Source organism: Salvia splendens, chromosome 10 (assembly GCF_004379255.2).
Source record: "Salvia splendens isolate huo1 chromosome 10, SspV2, whole genome shotgun sequence".
Taxonomy (NCBI): domain Eukaryota; kingdom Viridiplantae; phylum Streptophyta; class Magnoliopsida; order Lamiales; family Lamiaceae; genus Salvia; species Salvia splendens.
Window position 1 is genome coordinate 24,289,465 of NC_056041.1, and position 20,983 is coordinate 24,310,447.

General features: G+C 37.3%; 2 protein-coding genes and 1 long non-coding RNA gene across 3 annotated transcripts; 2 read left to right on the forward strand and 1 right to left on the reverse strand.

Moving 5' to 3' along the window:
- Positions 1-2,528: 2,528 nt before the first annotated feature.
- Positions 2,529-3,935, forward strand: LOC121750683. The gene is made up of 2 exons (XR_006039918.1): positions 2,529-3,435; positions 3,590-3,935. It is a non-coding gene; the product is annotated as an uncharacterized LOC121750683 (long non-coding RNA).
- Positions 3,936-10,283: 6,348 nt separating this feature from the next.
- LOC121753116 lies at positions 10,284-15,474 on the forward strand. Its single transcript, XM_042148296.1, has 4 exons — positions 10,284-10,485; positions 10,669-10,918; positions 11,003-11,046; positions 15,061-15,474. The coding sequence occupies exons 1-4, from the start codon at positions 10,455-10,457 to the stop codon at positions 15,234-15,236; spliced, it is 501 nt and encodes a 166-aa protein (XP_042004230.1). The 5' UTR covers positions 10,284-10,454; the 3' UTR covers positions 15,237-15,474.
- A 353-nt stretch (positions 15,475-15,827) lies between these two features.
- On the reverse strand, positions 15,828-17,823 carry LOC121753115 (heat stress transcription factor A-7a-like). The gene is made up of 2 exons (XM_042148295.1): positions 17,442-17,823; positions 15,828-16,688 (listed from the first exon to the last, which is right to left on the reverse strand). Exons 1-2 carry the CDS (start codon positions 17,757-17,759, stop codon positions 16,098-16,100), a joined length of 909 nt encoding a protein of 302 aa, XP_042004229.1. The 5' UTR covers positions 17,760-17,823; the 3' UTR covers positions 15,828-16,097.
- Positions 17,824-20,983: the final 3,160 nt, after the last annotated feature.

The window sequence follows — 20,983 nt, forward strand, 5'->3', positions numbered from 1 at the left end:
ATTAGGGCACGAATTTCATCAGCAAATTTTATATCAACCGAGTTCAATTGCGAAGTAATCATGTTGAACTTCGTTGAGATGTTGTTGCACCAGCTTTCCCTCTTGCATTCTAAAACTAAACAATCGTCTAATTAGATGTACCTTGTTTGCTGTTGATGGTTTCTGATACATGTCCTCCAAGATCTTCATCATCTCCTTCGTCGACTTTGTTGCAGTTGTGTGATAAGCTACATCCTTGGACAACGATAGCCTAATCGCGTTCATCGCTTTTCTGTCCAGCAGATCCCACTCCTCATGTTCCATCTTTTCGGGTTTGGTTTTTAAAGGTTTCCACAGATCTTTACCGTACAGGTAATCCTCAATCTGCATCTTTCAAAATCCGAAATCAGATCCGTCAAACTTCTCTACAGCAATCTTCCTGTCGATCCCCATCGTGATTTCTGCCTCTTAAACCTTAGGCTCTGATACCAGTTGTTGGGAAATAAACACAGGCAATCACGTATATGAAAGAGAATGAACACAACGAATTATTTACCCAGTTCGATACAATGTGTATCTACGTCTGGGGGCGATGCCAAGTCAGGGATTTCACTATATAATTTCAGGATAATTTGAGCACCTCTGTTTATAAGCAACTAGAGAGCCCTAATTCTAGTAAAACTAGGAAACATATTTCACACGTAAATATACTTCAAGGAAAAACAAATCCTAAATATAGTAGGAGATATTTTAGGCTCCATAATTAACATTATCCATTAACAATATTTCAATCATTTTTAAGAGGAGGGAGTACCTTCTTGGGAACTTAGTTTTTTTCACCCATTTAGGTGGGGAAATTGACTAAATGGCTCGACGGTCTAATGTGAACATAATCATGACATGAAATTGGGTCACAGTAACTCGACTATCAAGTGTGCTCTGACCTGATCTTAATCCGTAACCATTTATCGAGTCACTCTAACTTTGTTATTGAGTCACCATGATTTATATCAAGTGATCTTGAACTTGAGCTCCTTACATGATGTAGCCATGGTGACTAGATGGAAAAGTCATGTAAGGGGAAGAGAAGTCCAAAATCGGTGTGGTGAGCATCCTTCAATCCATCAACTGTTTTAAAATTGCTTGAGAATGAGCATCTTTTGAGAATAACTTGCTCCCCTTCTGCTTTTTCTTGTGGTTCTTACCACTTAAAAATATGCATATAGATTTTGGTACACACAAAGGACATTCCCTAACTCGGCCCTTGATCCAACTGTCAAATGTCAATATATTTTTAATGTGAATCTATATTTAACTTAATACCTTTTTTTAATCAAAAACACCCATTGTGGGCGAGGGTTAGGCAGACCCCCAACCCGTGAATAAGATCAAAATATAACGTTCTAAGACATGATCCTAGCCCAAAAGTGACTAGGATCCAAAACAAGAACATGAAAAGGTAAACCGGAGGTCCCACAAGCGGGGATCCTCCATGCTATCAAAGGTAAACTAGGAACTAAATAAACAAAAGGAAGAAACAAATATGAAGTAATGCAAACTACCATGTTAACAAGATCAATCCACATCTCTGCGTCGGAAACAGAAGTTAGGATATCCCAGCTGGTCCATCCTAACAAGCGCCTTCAGATACTGAGGCACAGAGACTGAATCATAATATCTCAGGGCAGGGGTCTGAACCCCCTACCGAAAGTCGGCAACACGGTTTCCTTCTCTATAGATGTGTGAAAATCGAACCTGCCGCTGAGAAGTCATACTACGGATCAAAGCCATATGGTGTATGAGATCCGCAGAGGCAAGCTGTCCAGATGACACTAAGGTAACCAGAGCTGCTGAGTCCAGTTCTATTCAAATGTGTGTAGAAAGCTCCATAGCCATCTCCAAACCCCGAATCAGAGCCAAAAGCTCCGCCTCAAAGCTCGAAGAAGCAGCTACCGGAGAGCAGAAGGCCCGCAGAAGGCCTCCATCAGAACCACGAACCAATTCTCCCTCCCCCGCCTCCAATGTCGATGTAGAAAATGCTCCATCAGTGTTCAGCTTCACCCAAGGGGCATCAGGGGGATGCCATAGGACCATAAGAGACCGCAGAACATGCTGTCTGGGAGAAGAATGCATGAAATCAACCGACGGCAAACATCCCCTCCAATGAATCGGGTTGATCCTACCGGCCAGCACAAACACGTGCAGGTGATGAGTGACCTGCCAAATAACTTGAGAGTGACAAAAAGAAGATCGCCATGCTTGCAGTCGTTCTTCTCCGTCCAAAGAAACCAAACAATCAAACAGGGATCAAGAAAACTAATATGCATAGCGGGAGCCCTCTTGAAAGAGGACCTCCGCCAGTGACCTAGTCTAAGTGCAATATCAGTGCTCGTGTGAATCGGTGTGTGCGAGGAAGAAAACCAGGAATCGAAATACTCCCATGCAGAAATCGCCAACTGACTCGAAAGAAAGACATGACTGAAGGACTCATCAGAAGGAGACCGACAACACTGACACCTAGACGCTAACTCAATCCCCCTCCTCTGCAACTTCTCATCCACCGGCAACCTACCAAACAACAACCTCCAAATGAACACCGAGATGGTAGGGGTCCACCCTCCATTCCAAATCAACCCAAAAATCTCACGCTTCGGCAATTTCGTCCGGATGCTCTTCCCATGGCTAGTCAGACTCCACCGCCTCACATCCTTCGCCCCCAACTCGATCGGCGTGGCAAGACAAACTATGCAGCATATTGAACTTAAGACTTTGGAGACAAATTAGTTTCCGCTTTGTATTTAGATCATCTCTAGGAAAATAATATGATTGCTGTAGATAAAATGTAAACCTTGAGTGCCACTTGGAAGGCACAAACCTAGATGTTCTAAGAAAGACATTACGCCTTTCTGTGTAAGATTGTAAGTACATATTGCAGGTATTGGATTTATTTGCTGAAAGGACCTATGCATCAATATCACCATATATCTCGAGAGTAATCATTGTCATCTTTCTAGATCGTTCTTGGCTCGGTTAGTATCATTGTTTCGATGAGTATGCCTGGTGATTAAACATGAACTTTGTTTTCTTTGTATTTGATGTTGCCATATTATGCTCTATAACATATTTACAGTGTATACATATACATATATCTGTTCTACTCGATGAAGCTACAGTAACATTTTCTTGGTGCAGGTGCTCTTGTATGCTGCGGTCTTGATGACCCTCATATTTCCCTTTGATATCTTCTATCTCTCATCTCGTTTTTTTCTCTTGCGGACAGTTTGGCGAATTGTTTTCCTTGCTGTTATAACTGAAGGGCTCATATTCATACTAAATGCCCACAAAAAAGAACTCTGGTATTTTTTTCCTGAAGATATGACATCAACAAGTACAAGTTATTTGTTACACACATAGATTGAAGGAGCCAGTGTGTGAACGCCATGACATTTAAATTTTGTATGTGAGAAATTCTGATCTGTCTTGCTATCATCTTTCAATGCTGCTACCCTTTGCTTGCAGGCTTGGTATTATATTATCTTGCAATTCACGTTTGCATTATTATCTCTCTTCTTTCTAAGTCGATTAATCAAAATCTAAGCTTCCTTAGCAGATGCCATCCCTTCCTTAGCAGATGTGAAGTTTCTAACCATGAACGCTTGCCACTCGGCTCTGAGGTTGCATGTATGCGCAGGTTGAGGCAGACTCTGTTTGCGGGAGTCACTCTATCGCAATACCAATACTTCTTGTTTTGCCTTATATTTTCCGTTTCTTCCAATGTCTTCGCCTGTCACTCTAAAGGGTATGCTTTATCATCGCATTTCCTTGAAGAAGTTGCAATCAATAAAACCATTTCATGTCTCGGTTTATATAATGGTATGTATAGAAAACAAAATTCATGTAGGAGAGTATTTGATTTCCGAATATCCATGAGACAATACTCTGTTTTCCATTCGTTATATCACACTTGTTACATGGGAGGAAGCCAACACTTTGATGCATAAAGAAAATGATATTTTTGTTTAGAACACTACTCTGTCATGTAGTTGTAGGTTTGGATTTGGAATGTATGTTTGGGTGATCGGGAGCAATCTCATCCTGCGTTGTCTTCGCCATAACTACCTCACTGTGTTTGCAATTGCAATATCCGCGCTGGAGATGCTGCGTCGTTTCCAGTGGGTGTTCTTTCGTGTGGAATAAAACGAGTACTCGAAATCCAATATTCACCTATCCATGGTGGATATGCCAAATGAGGAACACATTTTGCTTTATTCCAGCGGTCATACACTATAGAATATAGATCGACTACGAAATATTTGTACCAACTCCAATTTTGTAACAGTTGATCACTTAAAACTAATCTTCAAAACTCAATCCAATTAGTGTTTGTTGGACCGATCATAGGAGCTCGAAAATTCAATAAGTTTGGACTCAAGAATTGTCTGAGAGGTTCATTGAGGATGACTATTTGAATAGCCCAAGTTACATTAGTGAACTAAAGAGTGAAGTTTGAGCTCACTAATTGCCCAAATGTATGAGACAATTTTTTTGTTATGAAATTTAAGAAAATAGTGTGAAATGAGTTAAAATAAAGTAGGAAAGGAAAAAGTAAGGAGACGAAAATAGAATAAAGTAACAGAAAAGGTAAGTTACCATAAGAAATAGGGATGTTAGTGTAAACCGCAATCCGTGGGCTTAGGGGTGAGAAAAAAACCGGAAACCGAATATCCGAACCGAACCAAACCGAAATTTTGAAATTCGGTTCGGTTCGGGCGAAGAAAAAAACCGAAAAACTGAAAAACCGAATTATATATATTCTATTAATTTAATATATTATATTATATAATATATATATATATATATATATATATATATATATATATATTCTTTTAATACTCCCTCCGTCCCGGACTACTCGAACGTTTACTTTTCGGCACGGAGATTAAGGAATGAGTAATTAGTGTTTTAAGTAGAATGGCTAATAAAGTTGGTGAATTTTAAGGTCATTTTTTTATCGAACATTTGCTTCCAATCCAAAATTAAAATTGAAACCCTATGAATCATCGTTCTTGTTCATCCAATATTTTGCTTCCAATCCAAAATTAAAATTGAAACCCTATGAATCATCGTTCTTGTTCATCCAATATTTTGCTTCCAACCCAAAATAAAAACTGAAACTCTAAATTTGGGTCTTGAATCATCGTTCTTCTCTTGTTCATATTGTCTCCATAACTCTTCTCTCAATGGTGTCCGAGACAGAGACCATCGTTCCTGACACTCCCCCCTCCCGTTACCACAGTCGTAGCCCTCCACTTAGATACCGTCATAACGTGAATCGATCTCTTTTCAGAAGAGCTATTGTAGCCCCAATTTCTGATTCTGAAAGTTTGAGGTCCGATCCAGGTGTTTCAGTGAATGAATCTGAAACGGGGTGCAAGAGACGGTGTTTGACGACTCCGAGACGCCGGTGCCGGAGGCCGTTCTTCCGTTCGACGACTCGAACGCGGTAGTGCCGGAGATGATTCGTCCGTGTGACGAGTCTGACATGGTGGTGCCAGAGATACTTTTACTGTCTGAAGACTTTGACTCACCAGCACAATGAACAATTCATCAAATCACAAAAGCAGAAAAAATAATTTATGATAAATTAGAAACACCTTACCAAAGATTGTGTATTTTATTGATAATTAGAGAGATTGAAGTCCTCATCACTTGAGTAAACAGGGGAGAGACCAGATATGGAAAAATTGTGCTCGTTGTCTGGTTTGCTTTCACACTTCGCGTACGCCTCTTTCACCCAATTCGTCATATCTCTACCACCTGCAAACCACACGGTTTCAAACCTTTCGCAGACAGGACTGGTCTGGGAGAGACGTGGGTTAACCCACCCACTATTTGGCAGATCGTCAGCGAGGAGTGAGGTTGGGGTTCGAGACCGCCGTGGATTAATCGCGGATGGAAGATCGCGTAGACGGGGAGTGAGGTTGATCTAGGGTTTCAAGAGAGAGAGTTTTTTTTAGGATTTACAGATAGAGAGTTGCAAAGAGAGAGAACAGATACATTACAAATGAATTGGGGATGGTGGGGTTGGTGGTTAATTAATACTCCCTCCGTCCCGCTTTAGCAGTCCTGGTTGATCAATTTTGGGTGTCCCGCTTTAGGAGTCCCGGTTGAACTCGGTAACATAAAAATTGATGTCATTACAATTTTAAAATCAGGAAGCAAATTCTCTTACCTCATTTCTCTCTCTCATTTCTTTCTTTCACGTTTCAACTATTCGACCCCTCATTTCTCTCTCTCTGAAAGTACTCGCCCCCTTCCCTGAGAACCCTAGATCTGGAGAACGAGATCCGCCCCACTCCCGAACCCTGTGTTGAATCCTCCCTCTCTCGTGCTTAAATGGGAACCCTAAACCCACAATCTCCACATACACCACCATCTCCGCCGCCAACACCACCATCTCCGCCGGTCTATTGGTCATTCGACCAAAGCTATGGGTCGATTGAGAGTGTGATCGCCACCCATGACTCCCCTATTCCAACGTATTCGTGGGAGAAAACGGACTCCATGTCCACCGTCGTCCCTGAAACTCAGTTCTCTGTGAACCCTAGTTGTTCCCCTCTCCCTCCGCTCTCTCCGTCGACCGATCTATCATTTAACTCAAACGTGGAGCCGGTTGACCTTGGTAGTGATGTCGATCCGTTCCCAATTTCTGGCGTTGTCCCTGAAACACCACCGACGACACTAAAGGCTTGGTACACAGAGGAAGAGGAGCGCTACCTTCGGTTTATGGCCATTCAGTTCCCATGTTTTTTAAAGCTCCTCTAAATCTGTGAGTATGGTTTTCAATTCTATGCATTTTGAGGGATTGGCCTTCGGGCATCCCTGTGATGAAAAATTGCAACCTTTCTGATGTTTTGTGTTTAAGCCACCCCTATTTTTTTGGGTTTGGAGGTTTATACACTATGTGGTGATTGTTCTGCCTTGGTGGTGTTTTTGGTTTGATGGTGGTGATGGTTACTGCCTATGATATTAATGTGTGATGGTTAATTTGTTGGAGGATGAATGCTTACCCAATGATGAGATTTCTCTGAGGGAACCTGGTTTTTTGCATTGTGCTTCATGATTGTTGATTGCTTGCTGCGTTTTGGTTCCTTTTGCTTACCAAATGATGAGAATGCTCTGATGCAGTGTGTGTTTTTAGTGTTTTTGATGGTAGTGGTAGATGGAAGGAGCAAATGTAGGTGATGGATGTATTTATATTGTGTTTACTGTACTTAGAATTTCAATGTAGAACTTCAAAATTTCCCTCCCAAAATTTAGAGAGGTTATTTTGGCAGAATGTATTCCCTCCATTTTTGTAATGAAAAATTGAATGTTGATTTCACTTAATCTTCTTTTCCCACTATTTTGGCTGACTGTATTCCCTCCATTTTGGTAATGAAAATTTAAATTTGGTACCAATCTCCACTTAATCTTCTTTTCCCACTATTTTGGCAGATTGCAAGTGAACAGTGAGTCACTTGGGTGACGAAAATTGAAGCAAAAAAGTTGTTTAAAAGTGGGACCCAATCTCCACTACATCATTTATTTATTACACACTTAAACACTCCTTAAAACATGTGCCCGACTCAACCGGGACTGCTAAAGCGGGACGGAGGGAGTAAATGTCATTAAATTAGCTTTAATTAAGTGTGATAAGGGAATTTTAATTTTTATTAAAAATGGAAAGAGTGCAAGTAACTTGGGACGCCCAGAAAGGAAAATAGTGCAAGTAGTCCGGGACGGAGGGAGTATATTCGACTATATAATATATATTATATATATTATTAATTTTATATTATATATAAATATTCAATTAGTATATATAAAATAAAATAACATACACATATATAAATATATATTAATATTATATTTATTTTTTTGGTTTTTTCGATTTTTTAAGTTCGGTTTTTCGGTGTCGGTTTTTCGGGTTCGGATCGATTTGGATTTTGAACTAAATTCGGTTTTGGTTCGGTTTTGGTAAAAAACCGAACCGAAACCCGAATGCACACCTCTACGTGGGCTGGACCGAATAGCCCGTCAAATTTATAGAGTTAGGGCTGGAAATTTCTAACCCGATAAAATTAAAACCCGATTAGCCCGCACCCAATTAACCCACAACCTGATGGGCTGACCCGAAAACCTGATAAAATTTCTATTTATTCTAATTTTTACTCCTAATTCGACGCTAAATTGATTAATTTATAATATTGATAACTAAAAAATAACTTTCGATTTTATATTAAATACACAAATTATATATTGAATTTTTACTAATATTATAAATGATAAATAAATTAAAAACCTCAATTTCACTTAAAAATATTTAAATTTCTAAAACATGCATTAATATTTCACGAAATATCTCAAATATTAGTATTTGATCATGTTTATGATTGAGTTTAACCATATATCTCAAATTTATCATAACTAAATATTTTACATTTTATGAATATAACTAATTTTCGTCATTGTTTATTGGATTGATCGCATGTTAATCTTATCGGTTGCAACCCGATGGGCTAGCCCGAAACCCGAGATTTTAGGGTCAGAGTTGAACTTTTATAACCCGAAAGAAATCAAAAACCCGATTAGCCCCCACCCGATTGACCCGCAACCCGAGTAGGGCCGGCCCGATTGACATCCCTAATAAGAAATATGTTGCTTTTTTGCACAAATATGCCTAAGAGCATTCACAATGGGGTGCCGATCGATCGCCTCATCAATCAGTGCCGATATCGACGGTCGATCGACACCCATTGTGGCCCGAGGCCGCCGATCGGCACCGAAAAGATTTTTTTCTATTTGATTTTTCACCATCTGTGTATATACCTCATACTCCACTATATACCTTCACCCACCCCTCTTCATTTTCACATCTACAAAGCAAAAGAACCAACGTGACAGTCTAGAACGACCTGTGGGCAACATTTCTTTATTTTTTAAAAATGTACTCCCTCCGTCCAAGAAAGATTGTCCAATTTCCTTTTTCACACTCGTTTTGTAAAAATAATAATAAATAGTTAAAGTAGAGAGAGTAAAGTAACATAGAGAGAGTAAAGTAACAGAGAGAATAATGTAGAGAATAGTGTTACCTACATTATTCTTTATCTTATTTTACTCTCTTTCAACTTTACCTATTTATTTTTATTTTTGTAAAACGAGTGCAAAAAATGAATTGGGACAATCTTTCTGGGACGGAGGGAGTAACATTTTTTTTCCAAAAATAAAGTATGTTCTTTTTATTACATTGGTCTTCAATTTATTTTTTTTGTTATTTTATTTGAAACAAACAATTAAATAAAATATTAAAATAATACTGATGTGGAAATGAGATGAGTTGTGAGATAGGTTGTACCAGGGATATGAGCTGGCTGATAAATACCGACGTGATATGAGAAAAATGGAGATAGGCTATAAGATGGACTTTGTGAATACTCTAGAAAAATACTCCCTCCGTCCCGCTTTAGGAGTCCCGGTTGAGTCGACCAAATGTTTTAAGAAAGTGTTTGAGTGTATAATAAATAAATGTTGTAGTTGATGTTGGAACTCACTTTTAATTGGGTGTGTAATAAATAACCGTTGTAGTGGATGTTGGGACCCACTTTTAATACTTTTTTACTTACTTTGTAGGCATTTTTTATTAGTTTATCCCAACCGGGACTCCTAAAGTGGGACGTCCGAAATTGATCAACCGTGACTCCTAAAGCGGGACGGAGGGAGTATGAAACATTTGAGAATCTGCACGGGTTTTTATGTAGTGATGTTTTGTGAGTTAATGTGGAAAGAGTAAAGTAAGAGAGATGAAAAAGTAGAGATCGAGACGTTCTCATTTTTGGAAACGATTCAATTTTAATTGGACGATTAAAAAAGAAAAAAGTTTCATTTTTAATGGGACAGATGAAGTATACTCCCTCCGTCCCATAGAAATATATCATTTTTTGCGTTTGTTCCATATAAATAGTCTATATTCATTTATTGCCCTCTTATTTACTTTATCATCTTTAAATCCCACCATCAACTACATAAATTAAATTATTTTTTATCCTGCACTCTTTCTTTGTTAATTATGAATTAAATTTGTTTCATTCTAATTGGCCTACAATAGAAAAGGGATGGGATCCCCTACTACTCTCGTAGAGAGCACAGCAGGGGCCGTTTCATAAAAAATATTTTATATTAATTTTTTTTAATAATTCAAATTTATTATTAAAATATTTGTATGTGAGAGGGCATGCTGTGCTCCCCATCACAGGAGGGGATCCCACACCAATAGAAAATGCCATGTGTTCAGGCTTCCTATCTATTGGCCCAAAGACTTTTCTAACCAGAATCTTTGATTTTTATTCTCTCCCAATTCAATTTTTCTAATATACTTTTGGAATTTGGTGAGAAATCCAAACCAGAAAAAGAAAAGAGAAATCGAAGTATTTTTAATGGCTGATTCGAAATCAAATTCATCACCAGGTACCACTTCTGAATTCAATTTCATAAAATTAGGTTATGATCGCAAAACAACGAGGAATTTTGTTAGAAATTGAGTTCAACATAATTCAACCCTTTTTCCCGTAAATCCATCTCCTGTTACATCGGATTTGCAATTTATTGTTTGAATTTGTATGAAAGTTGCGGTTTTTACGATTGGGGCAGGGAAAAATGTGAAGGCGCCAAATGTGTTTGAGAGGGCAAAGGAAGAGTTTGAGGCAGTTTTGCACAGTGGGAAACACAGGCATGAGCATCACAAGGAGACTCATGGATTGCGGGAAGATATTGATTGCAACACTCCAACCGGTGATGTGAAGGCTCCCAACGTGTTTGAGAGGGCGAAGGAGGAAATCGAGGCCATTGTGGAGGCTATTCATCCCAAGAAGGATTCAAAGAGTCATGATTCGCGGGAAATGTGCGGTTTTTGTTTGGATTATCTAGTTCATGAGAGTGTGTGAGTGATATGTATGTTTGCTGAATATTGAGTTGTTGTTTGCAGGAATACTCCTACGAAGAGCTCTGCGAAATCGGAGTTGCATTCAGGTATGATCTCTGAAATTGGGAATATGCTTATTTTGTTGTCTTTAGGTGATGTGTTTGTTTGAGTTTTTATGGCTGCATTTGCAAACTGAAATATGCTTGTATTGTAGTATGCGTTTAGTTCTCTTTTTTTGATCCTTGTTTCCAAATTTATTTATATGTTCTTATGTTATGGGCGTGATAATCAAATCTTTAATGCTAAAATATTCTTAAAAGAGCATTTAGTGTCCTAGTAGCAATGGTCTGGTCAGGATCACAAAATACGTTGAACTCTCAAACACATGACTTGCATATACATCATCACGGATCTAGCATAACCCTTTAGCTATATGGACGAAGTTATCCAAACCATTAGGTGTTGAGTCCCTTACTCTGACTTTTGTAACATTCTAATTAGGCCTTCCCATGAGTTGATCTGTTGATGTTTTTGATTAGTTCACAATTTCTAGTTCTGTTGCTAAGTTGTTCTGAAAATGGGATCAACAGTGTTGTTAGGGGCACGGGGCGGTTATGTAAAGGAGACCTCTAGCCTCACATTTTGAAAAGAGAGTATACGTTGATCTTGTGCTTTGTTGTCCGAAGCATTTTCAGATTGATTTTGTTTTTGTCTTCTTCGGCTGTTGTCATATCTTTGTTTTATTAAAGGTAAATATTCGATATTGTACTATTGTTTTAGCGTTTATCGAAAATGCCTCGACCTTAGGGTAATTGCACAGAGGAGAGAGGTACTCAATCTTTCAATTTTCGCTTATAAACGCCACACAATAAATTTCGACCATCGGGTTTCAATGTATCATGCGGGATATACACTTAGGTAAATAAATTTACATGGCTTTCTCAATATACATGAAAAACTCAGATGTGTGATTGCATAATTAACCCTGGTCCTTATACTCTGATACTGAGTGATAAGCGAAGTACCATAAGCATTCGCTCAGCATATGAAGCATATCGTACATATGACATGATAACAATGATGTTGGAAAATAATAGAGAGCAGAGAATAAAGAAAACAAAGATAGAAAATAAACATATATAAATGAATACTCCTTGTATGACTAAGAGGTCATCCTCTGAAAAGGTCACAACAAAAACAACTGAATTAAACTTTATTTCTAAACACTGCAAAAATAGGAAACAAAGCCCTATTTATAAGACTATAAAAAACTCCAACATGAACAAAACTCTAAAAGATGAATACTAAACTCCTAAACCAAATCAATCTCTAATACAATAACAACTAAATAAATAAAAAAACTAGAAAAATCTAATGATGAATATCTATGCCACTCTCCTCCCTCCAAACCACTAGAACTGCTAAACTTACTTAACCTCTGTTGCCCGGACCTCCCTCTCGCTACGGCTTCGGCCACCACACCAAGTTGCCCCCTTCATGGTCGACGATTTTCATCGTCGACGATTCATACACTTTGACCCCAATTTTCTCAATCTCAATCTGTTTAGCAAACCTTGAAATTGAAATTAAATGTGATGTAGGATTTTTTGATGTACTTAACTCTAAAATAGCATCATAGAAATTCTTGAGAAAGTGCACAAATGCTTTTGCATTATTCCAATCCTTTCTTTACTCTTTCCATTTTTTTCATGAAAATATCTCATGAAAGGAACTCATTCTTTCACCCTTCTATACTTTAATGCAACATTAAGTATTTTATAGGTTGAATTCCACCTAGTTTTCACATCCATCGGCATAGTTGATACACTAGAAAACTTGGCTTGTACAACAAACTCCCTAAAGTTTCTTAATCTAGCAAGGAAAGAACGAAGAAACGCTACTGCATTTCTGATAGACCTAATTGAGGAATTGAGCTCTTTCAATCCATCCTTATCAATTAAGTTAAGTATATTAGAGGCACATGTCAAATGCAAATATTTTTCATCAAACAACAAAGTTTTTTCAATACGTATTCTTCTTGTCAAGTAATCTATTGCACTATGATTCGAAGATGCATTATCAACCACGTCCGAAAATACTTTTTCTGTCCCACATCTCTCAAATAACCATCAGTCATCTTGCCAATTTCTTCCCAACGTGACTTGTGGATTTTGTGAAGTTAATTAAACTTTTTCTGTCCCACATCTCTCAATATCTAAAAAGTGAGTTTGTGACAACCATATAGTTAATGTTTTGAATAGATGTCCAAATGTCAATAGTAATGCTAATCCTTAGAAGAGAAAAACAAAATTTCAAATTGTGCTTAATGGATCTAAGGGTGATCATTGCTAATGGCACTTGGATATCTATTAAATATTGTCAGAACTCACTTTTTAGATAGTTATTGAAAGTTGCAAAAAATTAATAATTAACTTCACAAAAATAAAAAATCATGTTGGAAAAGAAATTGACAATATGATTGAGGTTTGTTGGAGAAAATGAGGATAGAAAAAGTGTATTCGTTCGTGGTTGTAAATGTTTCTTTGAACGATAGTGCAATTACTTGAAAAGAAGAATGGGTGTTGAACAAAAATTGTTGTTTGATTGAAAATATTTGCATTTGAGATGTGTTTGTCATACTTTTACCCTGATTGTTAAAGGTGAATTAAAAGAGCTTAATTCTTTAATTAAGTCTATCAGGAATGCAATTGTGGTTCTTTATTCTTGTCCAGCTAGGTTGAGCAAATTTAGGGAGTTTGTTGTACTAGTCAAGTTTTCTAGTGATCAACCGTGCCTGTGGATATGAAAATTAGATGGAATTCAACATAGAAAATGCGTGATGTTGCAATAAGCAGAGAAGGGTGTTAAAAAGAATGAGTTCTTTTCATGGGATATTTGCATAGAAAATGATAAAGGAAGGATGGGCCTCCAATTGCAGGGGAGAATGCATAAGCATTTGTGCACTTTCTCAAGAATTTTATGATGCTACTTTAGAGTCAAGTGCATCAAAAACTCCTATATCACATTTATTTTCACTTTCAATGTTTGCTCTGCATTTGTGACAAATATTTTTTTTGGGGGTAATTAAAATGGATCCTTTGATTTTTATTGCTTGGGAACAAATTTTCGGGTCCACATGTGCTTGGCATTCTTAGGAATCGACCAAGGAGCAACAACTTCTATCTTTTGCACATCCGTGGCCACACCTCGGGCTAAGATCACATGGTTGAGATACTCAATCTGTTGGCTGCCGAAGGCGCACTTCGAGCATTTAGCCAACATGCTATGATAGCGCATGAGCTCAAAAACCTACTCTAAATGCTTCACACACTCCTCCTTATCACAACTATAGATCAAGATATCGTTGGAAAAAATAAGGACAAATTTCCAAAGGAAGATCTTGAAAACAACATTCATCAATCCTTGAAAAGTAATGTTATTTCGAAAAACTCATAATGGCCTTTGTCGGTCTTGAAGGCTGTTTTAGGAATGTCCTCTTCGGCCATACGGACCTGCCAATACCCGGATCGCAAATCAATCTTAGAAAACCAACATGTGTGGAGCCCAATTCGTCCAACAATTCTTTATGAGGGGTATCAGATATTTATCCTTAATGGTGATGTTATTTAGGGCCCTATAATCAATGCACATGCGCCAAGAACCATCATTCTTTCTAACAAAAATAACCAGGCTCGCATAACGACTACACATGTCACGTTTAACACCCAATTGAAGCAAATCCGCCACCATTTGCTCCATTACATCCTTTTTGTAAAGAAAGCATAATGATAACAATGAATATTGACCGGGAAGCACCATCTTTTAGGATGATTTTATGGTCATGTAAACGTCTTGGGATAATGATGTGGGCTCTTGAAGTCTATCAACTCCTTCAAATCAGTTACTACTGGGCGAATCTTGACTTCATCAACCCCATTAACCTGAATTATTTGGTTTCACATTTATTCTTCCAGTGTGTTAGTAACAATCATCGTTGTGCCAAAAAATGAATTGCCATTTTTTGCATTTGAAATAGTAATCTTGGTCCAATTTGTTGATTAGTTTTGGGATGAGGGTGAGGATTGTTTGTGAAAAATGATGAATCTTAATTCTGGTGGCAGAATGGAAGGAGAATGCAGCGGGAAACGAGTCAGAGAAACATCATAAAGAGAAGCATGGAATGAGTGATGATATTGAGGACGTTAGAGGTCCAAACGTGTTCGAACGAGCAAAAGAAGAAATCGAAGCTCTTATCGAGACCATCCATCCAAAGAAGGATTCAGATCGCCCCAAGTAAGACGCACCTAGAAACCAACATAATGGTTGTGGTTCTTCAAATTTCACAATACCCTATGAATGTTGTATTCTTGTGCAGTTAGATGATTTGTGATGTATATTAGATGCTTTTGAAGAGCTAGATGAGGAGTGAACTACTTCTCAACAACTTACTCAATTTGGAGCAAGAAAGATTTGATTAGCCAACCATTTATTTATACATATGTGGATAAAAATATTCTGCAAGCTGCATTTCTCAATGGTGAGTGGGGACTTTTACCATGTACTACTCCCTCCGTTTCTTCATAGTCGTGTCATCTTTCTATTTTGAGAAGTTTCCTCATAGTTAAGTCATTTCCCTACATAGAAACTTTTACTTTCTACTTTATTCTCTCTTTCTTTATTCACTTTCTACTTTATTCTCTCTACTTTTTTCCCACTTTTTTATCTATTTATTTAACACATTTAACATCCATTTCTTAAATTCCGTGCCGAAAAATTTTACCTCAACTATGAAGAAATAGAGGGAGTACTACATTGTGATTCATCTTGGGAAATCTCCAAATACTATGGAAATGCATCTATGTAAACTATTGAGAGATAGAGAGAGAGGTCCCAAATAAGATGCTCATACAAAATCTACTATTCCTCTACAAAAGCCAACATTTACAGAGGTCCCAAATAATGCTCATACAAAATCTACTATTCCTCTACAAAAGCCAACATTTACAGAGGTCCCAAATAAGATAGAGATGCTAAGTTACAGTTGAAGTTGATAAAGGAAGGAAATCAAACACAAACAACTGCAACTCCCAACTCCAAATGCCATTTCTTTGTCTATCCTACTTCAATCCTTGTATGTAGTCATCTATCTGCTACTCGACTAAGCAATCGATGCCACTAGCTCCACGAGGCTCCTCATCTGCGTCCCACATTCCGCTGGCAAAATATCACATTTTTGCGTCTCATCATCATTCTGCTCATAGATCATGTCATCTTCCAACAGTTTCTCCCACAGGACAAAATCATCTCGACTAGTGTCCGAGGAGCTCGAGTCATTTTCATCACAGCTCTTGTCATCAAGACCTGCCATCAGCCTCCTCTTTTTCAAGACCTGTCCACTTCCAAATGGCCTCAAATTCTTCTTCACCTTCTTAGTGATGAGCTGAAGAAGCTGAGGATTCTCCATTAGCTTGATCAAGAAGAGGGCATTTTGTTTCTGCTTTGTTTCAGTGACACAAAGACGCTTCTCGACAGCTGCCACGTAACTCTGCGTCATCTCCTGCTGCTGCCTTAGCTTCAGCACCTCCTTTTGCAGACTCTTGAGCTCTGCCTCCGCCCCGTACTTGGCTGATGTATCCATCCAAGACTGTTTCTGCTTTCGCCTCGTGATGTGCTTCAGCAGATGCTTCTTACCCTTCTCGAACCCTTCATTCGCAAACTCCCATCTGTCCGAATCGATCTTCCTAAACCCCTGTCATTGCATTCCATCACATCATCTTAGTAAAACCAAAACATATTATACACTTTTATCATTTCCGTCCATTGCTTCTTACACACACACTGAAACACAATTAAGTTCATAACATCCAACAAAAATCTGAATAAACAAAATTACTCCTTTATTCACCCATTAATTGTCCACTTTTGCCATTTACATCCGTCATCCATTAACTATCCTCTGTCGCCATTAATTATCTATCCACTTTTATCATTTCTGTCCATCCTCTCCATTAACAGTCTACTTTCACTTTTTAGGTAAGTAAGTCTCAAATTCTACTAATTCATTCCCCTAACATTTTATTATAAAACAGTATTCCATTCGTTCATAAAAAATAGTCTCATTTTATCATTTTGAAAAGTCCAAAAAAAATATCTTCATTTCTAAAAATGGAACTTTCTCCCTTTTTCTCTACACTCTCTTACTTTATCCAATTTTTCTCTCTCCTCTCTCTCTTACTCCGTGCCTCTTTTTTTGAAGGGAGAAAGTATAATAAAGTGCAACACATATATCACTTGACTTTTTCAAACATTCACTTTTCATTATATTTCCTAAAACCCAAGGGAACAATTATTGGGGGACGAGGAAGTAGTTCCCAATTTGTAGATGCAACAAATAACCTAATTAAGTTTAAATCATCACTGAGAAAAAGGAAGGCGATGATTCGAAACAGCAAAACGATAATCAAGAAGCACAATAATAGCAATTGGCATAAAACTCACTCACATAGGTATTAAGCTGGCGAATAAAGCTTGAAAAATTGCTGTGCTTGAAGTGCCTAGGCAGCAAATCAGTAGAAAACCGGTGAGGATCCCAAACAATGAAGCTGTTCTTGGCGGGACTCCACGAAATTATGGAATCCGTGTGAGGATCATCCACCATCTCAAATGTCTTCCGCAGAAACGGCGCCGGACCATTCGCGGAGCCGAGGCTCTTCTCGCCTTCTTCGTGAGGCTCTTCCTTGACCTTGACAGACGTCAGCAGATCGTATTTCCTGATGCTGTGCATAATTTCGGCGGTGGTGGTGGGCGATTTTAGCTCCATTTGTTGTTGAGCGGTGGTGGTGGGTGTGTGAAGTAACGCCGTTTTATGAGAGGAAGGGAAGGGAAGGGAAGAGGTTCCGTGTGTGAAGGGGAGTTACCTTGGGGCTACACGTGGACACCGAATGCGGTGCCTATTGTCATCCTACTTTCCCTATTTGGGAAATCTTTGCTCTATCCAAATAAATCATTTTTACATATAAATTTTATAAAAATCACTAAAAATTTATATTACCTCCTTCTAGAAACAAATACAGTCATTTTACTAGTTTAAGTTTGTACATTAAAATTAGACTATACTAAATATGAACTTTTTAACAAATATTAACCTTATATATTATCTCAAATATAAATTTTATAATCTACTAACATTATTTTCATCAAATTTTTCTCCTCTTTTACTTTACTAATGGTATATTAAAATAGTGTTATTTACAACTTTATCTATTTTTTTAGACAAAAGTAGTACTAAGAAGATTGTTATACAATACTCCATTTGTCCTTCTATAGTAGGGACATTTCTTTTCGGCACGAGATTTAAGAAAAAATTATGTTAAATAAGTTAAATAAATCGATAATAAATTATAATAGAAAGAAGGGTGAGAGATTATAAAGTAAGATAGAAGAAAAGTTGTTGATTTTTGCTAAAAAATGAACTGACTCAATTACAATAGGACAATCTGAAAAGGAATATGACTCAAACTATATTTGGACGAAAGAAATAATGAACCGAGACCATTAAGAGTCACGGTTCACTTTTTCTATAAATGGTAGTAGATTAGCCTCACTTTCCACTAATTCATTCTCCCACAAATTATCATAAGTATATTAAAATGGATCTCACATTTTTCAATCTTTTTCAGTCACTCTTCTTTATATTTCAAATGTAACTCTTAGGCCACATTTATTGGTATGTGGAGGTCGACCTCCACGTAAGGCCATCCACTACGTTGTTCCCCCACCGTTCCTTAAACTACTATTTGCGGGCCCCACTGTACTTTTTTACTTCATTCCTTAACTAAGGAACGGAACCTGCAACCCTCAGTTTCTTATACGTTCCTTAACGTTCCTTAAATTACTATTCATTCAATTTCATTTTTTATTTTTATTTCCAACCCAATTCAATTAAAACAAACACACTTCATTACATAAAATAAACTTACAACATAAAATTCGTAAAAAAAACATAATTTAATAATTTCCTAAAAAATAAAAGTACATAATTTAATAATTTCCTAAAAAATAAAAGTGCATAATTTAATAATTTCCTAAAAAATAAAAGTACACAATTTACGATGGATGTACGTACGGGAGCGTCGTTGGGGCGGGGCGGCTTCTTCCGCCTCCCATCGTCGATCTTCTTCAAGTGATTGTTCCATTATTTGACGCATTTGTTCAAAAGGATCCATTAGTTTGATTAAATTTGGGAGAAGAAAAACAGAGTTGATTTCAGATGAAAATTGGGGTGGAAATAGAGAGGATTTGAGAGGAATAGATGTGTGTTTGTGAGTAAAATGAGTATGAAATAGGAGTATTTATAGAGTAAACAAATTTAAAAAAATTTAAAAAATATAAAAAACGGATAAAAAAACAGTAACATTACCGTTGCATTTTTTTTAAAAATTAAATTCGATTTAAAAAAAATGAATTATTGCGTCACCGTGACGAAACCCACTCGCGGGGCAGCGAGTGGGGGTCACGCATGCGCTGGGAGCTCGCCACCCCAATTCGCCATGGGCACGGCATGGGGACGACACGGGCATCCACAACGCGTGTCTCCGCGGTTTCGTTCCGCAAACACGGAACGCGGCACCGCGGAGACACGCGTTGTGGATGCCCTAAGTAATGCAATTTAAAAAAAAAAATCTACACATGGGTCTCTCTCTGACATGGGTCTCTCTCTTCAAGTAGACCTTTCGGTCTCTCCTCTTTCACCACTCATCTAATGAGATTGTATCAAATGGCACAATTTGATTGACTGATATTATTATTTTTAATAATTTATATATCTTTAATATATTATATTAAAAAATTATAAAAAGCATATCAAAATTCATAATTTTTCTTCCTTTATATAAAATGAAATGGTTTAGCAATGACATGGTTGCATTGTTTAGTTTTTCATATAAACCAGATATTGCTATCATTCCAACAAATAACTGCAACCGAAGACAAAATATAATTTCAAAACTTGAGTAACACGAAAATATAAACACCTGCGTCATCTCATCTTATCCATGGATGTGGTCAATTAAGGGACACGCATATTGATCAATTAGCAATGCTGCCACGTGTAATTGTAGGCGCTTTAGCCATGTAGACCCATTCATAAATCCCCTTACTTTCCCAACCACAATCATAATTAACAAACTGAAATTGAATTTAAGAGGTTATAAATTTATCTAATACTAAGGGCATCTCGCCAACTATAACCAAACACTATCTATGCCATAAACTAAAATCAATGTTCTCTTTCTTTTAGCTCTGTTCCATTAAATAAAAAACTTAAATTCGCCTCCGTTCCACTATTTTAGTCCATTTTGTATTTTAACACATTCAAATATTAAATATGCCACTATGTTCTATCAAAATTTGAATTTAAATCTTCTCTGTCCCACGTCTCATAAAAGTTTCTTTGTTATTAAGTGTTAGAATAATAGAATTGAAATGCGGAAATATAAATATTAATATTAAAGAACATCGAAGAATTTTGAAGACTACATTTTGATAGATGACTTGGTTAAATTCTTCAATAATATGACATACTTATATAGGGTATTATAAAGCTTGTGCTCTAAATATTATTGGGCACCAAGCTAACATATTTCTTAACCTCTAAGTTAACACGTTTCTTGATCTCCAAACTAATATCTTTTCCTTTTTTTAACAAGAGGGAGCTTTGATATAAAACAAGTCAAAAAGAGATGATGCCTGGGGGAGTATAAAATGTGGAACTGTTGCACCAGAGTAGATCGGATGGCAACCTGATCAAGCACTATGAGACTAACTATTTACCTCATGTTGCTCGACCACAACCCCCCGTATGCATCATTTAAACACATTGTAATTGTGAATTCATTTCCTTTCTGTTTTCAATTCCGTTAGAGAATTATGTTCAATGTAGACATTGGAGGATTGAGCAATACCATTCATCGTTCTATAATCTACGGTAATAATAATCTTCACGAAGCTTTCTATTCAGTTGATACTAATTTGAGTTGCACAATG